Source organism: Sesamum indicum, linkage group LG9 (assembly GCF_000512975.1).
Source record: "Sesamum indicum cultivar Zhongzhi No. 13 linkage group LG9, S_indicum_v1.0, whole genome shotgun sequence".
Lineage (NCBI taxonomy): Eukaryota > Viridiplantae > Streptophyta > Magnoliopsida > Lamiales > Pedaliaceae > Sesamum > Sesamum indicum.
Window position 1 is genome coordinate 6708812 of NC_026153.1, and position 8261 is coordinate 6717072.

General features: G+C 34.8%; 3 protein-coding genes across 6 annotated transcripts in view; 2 read left to right on the forward strand and 1 right to left on the reverse strand.

The window, feature by feature from the left end:
* LOC105170914 (ubiquitin-conjugating enzyme E2 20) overlaps positions 1-754 on the forward strand; it is a 1952-nt gene extending 1198 nt beyond the window's left edge. Inside the window, exons 4-6 of the mRNA XM_011091846.2 lie at positions 68-131; positions 217-276; positions 402-754. Coding sequence (XP_011090148.1) covers positions 68-131; positions 217-276; positions 402-445 — 168 coding nt within the window. The 3' untranslated portion in view covers positions 446-754. The remainder of the gene's footprint in view (positions 1-67; positions 132-216; positions 277-401) is intronic.
* Positions 1111-4286, reverse strand: LOC105170915 (THUMP domain-containing protein 1 homolog). The gene is made up of 7 exons (XM_011091847.2): positions 4135-4286; positions 3880-3996; positions 2662-3126; positions 2196-2335; positions 1940-2060; positions 1458-1598; positions 1111-1356 (listed from the first exon to the last, which is right to left on the reverse strand). Exons 1-7 carry the CDS (start codon positions 4201-4203, stop codon positions 1273-1275), a joined length of 1137 nt encoding a protein of 378 aa, XP_011090149.1. The 5' UTR covers positions 4204-4286; the 3' UTR covers positions 1111-1272.
* Positions 4404-7043, forward strand: LOC105170916. Of its 4 annotated transcripts, none has more exons than XM_011091848.2 (4): positions 4404-4628; positions 4746-4878; positions 5675-5843; positions 6775-7043. In XM_011091848.2, the coding sequence occupies exons 1-4, from the start codon at positions 4551-4553 to the stop codon at positions 6821-6823; spliced, it is 429 nt and encodes a 142-aa protein (XP_011090150.1). In that variant the 5' UTR covers positions 4404-4550; the 3' UTR covers positions 6824-7043. The 4 variants fall into 4 exon arrangements, with proteins under 4 accessions (XP_011090150.1, XP_011090151.1, XP_011090152.1 ...); XM_011091849.2 differs by having other exon boundaries at positions 5675-5776; XM_011091850.2 differs by having other exon boundaries at positions 4746-4848.

Genomic DNA, 8261 nt, shown 5'->3' on the forward strand with positions numbered 1-8261 from the left:
TCTTTCCCTTTTCCTTTTTCCTTCTTTCATAGCTTATCCTCTGACTGGTCTTATATAATTCTGACAGGATAAGTGGTCATCTGCCTATGATGTGAGGACAATCTTGCTGTCAATTCAGAGTTTGCTTGGAGGTAATATTGTGCAATTCGTTAATTGTTATGTTTTCATCCCACTGATTGTTTTCTTGACTAATCTCTGGAACTACTTTTTCTACAGAGCCAAACACAAGCTCACCTCTTAACACCCAGGCGGCTTCACTTTGGGTCAATCAAGAAGGTAAGCAAATCTGGTCTCTTGGTGTTGAAGGGCCAAAATTATCGAACACTTTTGAGTCGTTTCTTGCAGAACTTTTGTATGAAATATAAATGTTATCTTCATTATGGACTTTTCTTCCACTGCAGAGTATAGGAAGATGGTGGAGAAACTATACAAGCCAACTGCATAAAGATATAGCAATTTCAGATTCTTCATTTACAATGATATGCTCAGAGATCTTAGTAGTTTGATTGTCTCACTTCATCATTCTTTAGTTGCTAAAGAGAGAATAATCTTTCTAACATATGAGAGAAGAATAGCACTTTGGTTGAATACTTTGTAATGGAAAAGATTGAAGGTTCAATGGTGAAGTTTTTGATGCTGGGAATGAGCTTTTACAGCTTACTTGATTGCAGATAAATTGTAAGTATGATTTCAAACATATGAACAAAAAGTGTGGCTGCTGATCATATTTATATTATTTTTGTATAAAAGAATATAAATTTGACTCCTGAACCTTTTACATGTTTTACTTTCCAATTTGCATTTTATCTATTTGGAGCAATTTATTTAAAATTTTACATACTCTTTTTTCAGTCTATTATTCAACTAACTATAATAAAAATGTTTTCAAGAAATCCATCTCAGAAACGAGACGAGAAGCAGTCACAATCAAATTCTTCTTTCAGTCACCGAACACAGAAAAGTGGCAAATCCTCTAAAATCAAATTTCAAAATATTCCAAGTATACGCATCTACTTGCTACAATAACTGATTGTTTATCATTGTCGATAGTTGATCGTAACTTACCAGTATTTTGATATCTAACATATTTTCAACAATAAAAATGTCGTCTTTGTGCCACACTCATCAGACTGAGATATTTATGGAGTACCAGAAAACTCATGTCCATAGAGCAAGTCATGTAGTCCAGTTCAAGATTTTCTAATACATCAACAGCAAGGTAAAAAGAAAAACCAGTACATCCAAAATCTTTCCAAAGTTCATAAGCTAAATTTACTGCTTCGGTGAGGTAAGCTGCCTGATGTTGTACTTGGCCAATTCCTTGTACTTCTCCACAACTCCAATCAAGCAAACAGTCTGAGAAGGAAGTGGTGTTGAGATATGAATAAACGGAACTCACTCGTATAGATTAAAACATGAAGCTATGTGGTTTGAAGTACAAAACATGATTTTCTTACCTTGACAATTTGGACCACTATGTTTATATCAGGGTTGGCCAGGTCGACTTTGTGCAGCGAGGGAACAGATTTGGCGACTGCGTCAATGACTTTTGTTCGATCAATGCCGGTATTTGCACGAGCATCATATAAAACTGCAAACTGAAATGAAGTAATGATAAAAAGTCAGATTTCTTTTCTTTTTCATATCCAGCTCAAGTGAATCAAAGGACACAAATATACATCACGATCTTGCATATCCATAAGACTAATGATAGTTTATATTTCTCTGCTTGCTTATAGTCACTTCTTACTGTGAATGAGCTTAAAGAAGAGTAATCAATCATGTAAACCAAGTTTGCTACTGATCGGGTTGAAGCATTGTCACTGTGAAGTTGACTTACAGACAGAATTCTACCCTCTCAGTCAAAATTTGCTCCTATGTGTTCTTTTGAATGTTCAAGAAAAACAAAATAGTGACAAAGAAATACCAGAATGTTTACCTTACGTGGGACCTCACTTTCTACAGGGAAATACTTGTCAATGACAGGTTTGATTGCTCTTTTGATTTCCTCATCGGATGTGTAGCATGTCACTTCAACTGGAAGCACTCTTAACAGAAACCTGGTAAAACAGAGCAAACTTTCATCTCCTCTAATGCCGAATGCCGGTAATAAGCAAATTCAAGGCATTGTATTTCAAGCATAACCAGAACCATTTTAGTGAGAGTTGGGGAATAACAACATGTCAACAACAAACCTTGATACGTGTTTCTTGGTTGAAGCAAGAGAAGTCATCATGTGTTGGACAATATCTTTTGGGCTAGGATCTCCATCTATCTTACGCATTTGTATAAAGACAACACCATTACAACCTGAGTCTAGTTTACTGAAACGCCTCTGTTTAGAAAAATCAAGAAATGTATCACCAAGACAGCAATAAAATACATGATCATGCGGGGAGAACAGAGCAACAGATTCTAAGCGTCAAATTCATCAAATGTTAAGTAGTTAAAAGCACATAAGGAAAAAAAATACTGGATGTGTGTATGTTTCATGGATGCGGAGATTTTAATATTGTTAGAAAATAACACAAGTCACTTGTAAGATTTCCAGTAAGGGATATGTATCAACACCGTGTAAGATATTCAATGACCATCTTGAAACAAGGAAAGCATGGGAATTGCGAAAGAATAGAAAAACTGAACAGATAATTTTATACACACCTTGCTCCGATCTCCCAGTTCCGCTAGCTCAGCCTCAATTAGCTTATCAACAGATTTTTTGTCCTCTACCTTTTTAGGCAAGTTTCCAGAATCTGATGGATCTGCTTCTACGCATTGTTTCTTTACTGGTGGTTCCACAGCTTCAGCTTCTTTGTTGTCGTGATTCTCTGGTTTCTCTTTATTTTCTTCTGTTGGCATCTCAACAGATACACCATCCTTATTTTCAGGCCTTGACTCGTCATTTGCATCCTTACCTGTTGTAGCAACTTGTTTGTTTTTGTCATCCCTTGTCTTCACATCATCGTTATCATCTGCATGATCATCATTTGCATCATCATCATCATCGTCATCATGGTCACTGCTGGAATCAGAGTATGTGAATTTGGTTATTTTGTTCAAGGGCTTCTTAGGTAGTTCTGCCTGTTCAATTTTTGTCTCTGTACCATCCAGTAGCTCTTCGTAAAACTGTCTTACAGAACAAATAATTAAAAGAAGAACCAGAAATCACTTAATTCAAGCTCCAAAAGAAGATAAAAGAAGAATGAAGAAAGAAATGCATTCAGTATAAGTGTATAACTAAAAGTTTTGCTAATTAATGCTCGATGCCAATGCACCAACAACCAAAAATCACACGTGGCCCATAACAATACCATAAAAAACAACTCCTACATGCATATCTGGATCAAAGCAGTGACAAACAAAAATTAAGGGCAATTGCATTTATGATCAACCTACAAATTTACAGAATGAATGCAAATACAACTTTTACCATAAAGATACACAATCCCGTAAAAACATTATAAACCGCCTGGGAAACTAACCACACGATAAAATGATTAGTCCTGAACATTTCAGTTGATTAAGATACCTAAAACAATCACAGAATAGAACTATGAACTAAACCTCGACATATGGAAACTGGTTCCAATTTGCAAAAGCATGTTTATCACTAATTAAAAAGAAAGCAGAAACAAATACAAGGGAAAAAAAAGGAAAATATAGTTACTAACAAAAATAAAGATTCAATAATTTAATAATTTGAGTGACGAACTCAAGAAAATAACAAAAACTATATCTCTAAATTCCTAAAAGGAGGATATTACAAGGCCCCAGACAGTTAAATTAACAAGTAACCCTTCAAAGACTCAATCTTTACAAAGAACCCATTTTCTTTCACTTTCTTATATATCTAATTTTAGACGGAAAATATGTACTCACGGTGTCGATAACATTGATGGCTTCGTTTGAGGCTTGGTGTTCCTTCCCACCATCACAAGTTATAAAGAAACCCTGAACTCCTGGACGTAAAGGATAAGCACCCTTTTTCACCGGCTTCTGAAAAAATTCAACCAAAAGTACAAGCGAAAACGAAAAAATTAGCTGCAATTCTTCCAAATAAGAGCAACGACATATACAGACAACTATATATATAACACACAGAGAGAGAGAGAGAGAGAGAGAGAGAGAGATCACATTGTGCGGAAGGTAATGCTTTCTTTTCTTGCTGGAGTTGCTTGGCTTTGATTTGTTCTCAGTCGCCATTGAAGAACAGCAGTTGGAAGAGTGCAGGGAAGTTTTGAGGTTTATGATGGGGTTTGGGCTGCTTTCTGGCTTTTAGATTTTGAGAGTAAAGCCCAATAGGCTGAAAAGAATAGGAACAGGCCGAAGTTTTATTCGGAGCTCCACCCGGTTGAACCGGGTTGTCTTTGGGCCCTGTCCAGAAAAGCACATACCCACTGGAGAAGCCCGCGCCGCAGTGTTCCCGGCTCGGGTGCTCTCTCTTTCACGCACTCAAATCTCCTCGTCTCCTCCGTAATTCAGCGATCAAAAGTTTAACGCCACACACCCTCCGCCGTCTCTTTTTTCACGAACAACACGCACTCACTCTCATGGCCGAAAAAAGCATACTGGGTAACAACGACATCGATGATGTCCGCTGGCTCTGTTCTTTAACGGAGTCTGAACTCGTAAGTTCAGTTTTCACCTTCAAATTTCATGATTCGTTGCTTCGGAGAAGTCCCTTCTTGCGAGAATCTCGTTGTGTGAATTTATGTAATGTGAATGATATTGTCTTTGTTCATTAGGATTTGTTGATGGGCTTGAAGAATTTGGTGAACATGCGTGCCAAGAAGATCGGCCACGAAGCCTTGGCGAAGAACTTCGACCTGCGAATGCTGCGAGCCCTCAGTATGTTCTTCTATAGAACATATCAGAATTGTGTGTACACGCTGTGTGTGTGTGTTTAATTTACTTTTCGTGTAAATTTTGTTCAATTTGATGTTACTACTTTTATTTTGTTTTGTAAGTATGGAGTATTATATTTTATCAATCTTTTGAACAAGATTCGTATTTTGTTGAAGCATATTCAGTGGTAAAATGCTTGTGCTTCAGGCAACGGAAATACGTTGTATAGGACTAATGAATATACCTTGATTTCTGCTATAAGTTTGAGGTATAAAAATACGAATCTTATGGAACGTTGAGTGTCTCGTACTTTGTAATTTACAGTGAAGCTAGAGCTTAATGATTATTGTAGTTTCAGAATTAACCTTAATTCTTTCCCATATTTGGAATTGTAGTTTCAGCAAAAACGTTTGAAAAGTAGAGCCATTCTTGGTTTGCAATGAGGAGCTTGAAGTTTGAGCTCCTGTGTTATCTCATTCAAAAATTTTGCGCAAAGTTTTTCAAGAATACCAAATAGATTCAAAATGCAGCAAAACCAGAAGAAAATTTATCATATAAAAAAGTCCCAGTTGAAATTTGAGATTTTAGATCACGTCATCAGTTAGATGGTTGACGTCCATGACTCATGACTCACAGTTTTTCATGATAAGTATGTAGTTCTATTTTATCTATTCTGGGTTGGGAAGTAATTTCCGTTTTTGTAGGTCACAAAATTATCTGTATTATCATCTTTAGATTTTTTTTCTCAGTTATTTTTCTTTTTATTCCTTGCAAGTTTTTGTTATTGTTATGTTAAAAGAACTGCTATTTGAAATTAGCATATTGGCAGGTGTCACCTTTATGAAACATTTGAAAGAGCAGCTTAAAGATGTACCAGCAACTTCAGGCTTCGACTGTAACTTATTGAAACAAAATCTCTCCAGTAGTTTAGGTAGGATGACCATTGATGAATTATATCCATATATCTGTTCTGATCAGAGGAAGAGAATAGCAGACAAGTAAGTATATTCTTTTATATTCCTTTGCATGTAAATGTCACGTAGAATAATTGTTTTACTGTATGCAGTGATAAGTGTCTCACTACATCAATGATTCCTCTTGCAATTTAAATAATATGTTAGCTTTATGCAACCCTATCGCCTATTTGATGAAGGTTTAGGGTATGGATGTGTTTAAGGCTTTAAGCTAATGATCAATGTGGTTTCGGGGATGTCAGGAAATCTCAAGTCTCTGATTATAGTTCTTCTTTGCTTTAGATTCTTATGCTGTAGTTTTCAGGTATCCTTCAGAAAACAATTTCCTTTTCTGGTGATCTTTGATTTTGTTAGTAATATGTCGTGTCATATTCATTGAATACTTTTGCATGTACTTCTTTTTCTTGTTGAGGTTGTTGAAACCATATGAATAATTTCAGTAAAGTGAGTTTGAAAATAAATTCCTTACCACTTCAAATTCACCCTGAATGGGACTTCTATCAGGGATTGAGCATTCATGAAATTTGAAGTCCAAAGTAGAAATTCTGTGAGCTCATAGATTTTCAGTTATAAAAGAGTGCTCAAAGGACGAAGGGAAGTGATCCCCAACTTGACTCCAGTAAATTCCAATGACATCTTGTAATTTGCTTCCACTTCAATGATATTCATGAAAGATGAAAAAAGGACGTTGACATCATCCCATTTTCTAAACCATCTTCTTTTCTCATTAAGGTTAATTTTTTTTTAACACAACGCCAAGTTACTCATCCATTGAAATTTATACCCATGGCTTTATCAAGTCTATCTTGTTTCTGTTGCCCAAACAATTTAGTTGATCAATGCGTTTGATCAAAGGATTGTCATGATTATTGATTCTTCAACTAGCTTAATCTTGCTTCCTATTATCATATGAACTCTCTTTTCTTACAGTCTAAGCAATATATTTCTGTAATAGGTTTCTACAGGAAATGCCTCCCTCCCAAAGGCAGAAAACCAGCAACTGAGGATTCAATCAAGACTTGTATCAACTTACTCACACTCAACTAACCCTTACCAGCACCGTCAAAGAGCCTATAGCTGTTGCGTCCTCTAATTTGTATATTCAACCACGGTCATGAGTTGTAGCTCTTTGCCTTGAAAGGCCTCCATCTGATTGTGTCGATAGTAGTTCTTGTCACTTATTGGCATTACCAGAAAGAAGCAAGATCTTTCTTGAGATGTGTATTCTTTTCTTATCTTTGTTTAATTAGCCCTGTCGCATTATAAACTTGTACTTAGCCGATGAGTATTGAAGTTGATACTGAGATATTCGTGGACTATACATTGATCGTCAAACGGATAATGGACAGGCTGATACCGGTGTGTCGTCAGAGAAAGATTTTGAAGTTGGAATTTCGTCTCTGGAAATTTGTTTAGTTAACTATTCATACAGAATGATAGAGAAGTCATTGGAAGTTTCTTCTCCTTCCATTATCATCAGTTGCTGTGTGTTTGAGCAAGAATTGGATGTTTCTTCAGCCTAATGACTTGAACCTTAAGGTGATTTACAGTCCGCCAAAACTCTCTGAAGGTCAGGTACCATACAAGACGGCTCCATATTGTTACAAACAAACTATTATAAAAACAAAGGTTAATTACACTTACATTCTTTTTAAAAATCCAAAATTATATTTTGTCACAATAATTCTCTATTTATAATTAATTTTCTTTTGTTAGGATTTAAACATAAAGTATTAATATTAACAAAAAGAATTATATAAAATTTTAATTTCATTCCTCGTTCAGTATTTCTTTTATAGTATTTTTATATTTGTAAGAGGGTGAATATAATATATTATATATAAATCAGAATAGCATAATTGTGCTAAAATATTGTTATGAAGTTATAATCTTTGGATAAAAAATAGCTGTTAGTGAGTGAAAAAATTAGTCATCTTTTGGTTATTTTCTTTACTTCCTATATGAAGTGAGGTTAACATCATTGTTGCATCTGTCTATTTAGATTATTTTATTCAAGTACTTCATCTAGTGTTTCAACAAATAGATGCAAGAATGGTGTTCACCATGCCCCATATATAAGAAGTAAAAAGTACAAAAAAAGATTTTCCATGAACGGCTAACTTTTTATACAATAGCTATAGTTGGGGAATTATATTTTATTACAATTTCACTCTTTAAACTTTATATGTATATATATATTAGATTTACCCTCTAATAACTATAAAATATTATTAAGCGAGTGTTGAATGAGGATAAAATTTAAAATTTATGTAATTTTTTGACCTATGTCAATATTTTTCGTTCAAATTTTAATAGAAGGGGGGTCAGTTGTAGATGAAATATTTTTCAAAAGGGTGTAAATATAATTTTAAATTTTTACAGGTCGTCTAAATATAATTAATTCTAAATATATTACACTGACGTCCATTCAGCTTATTATAA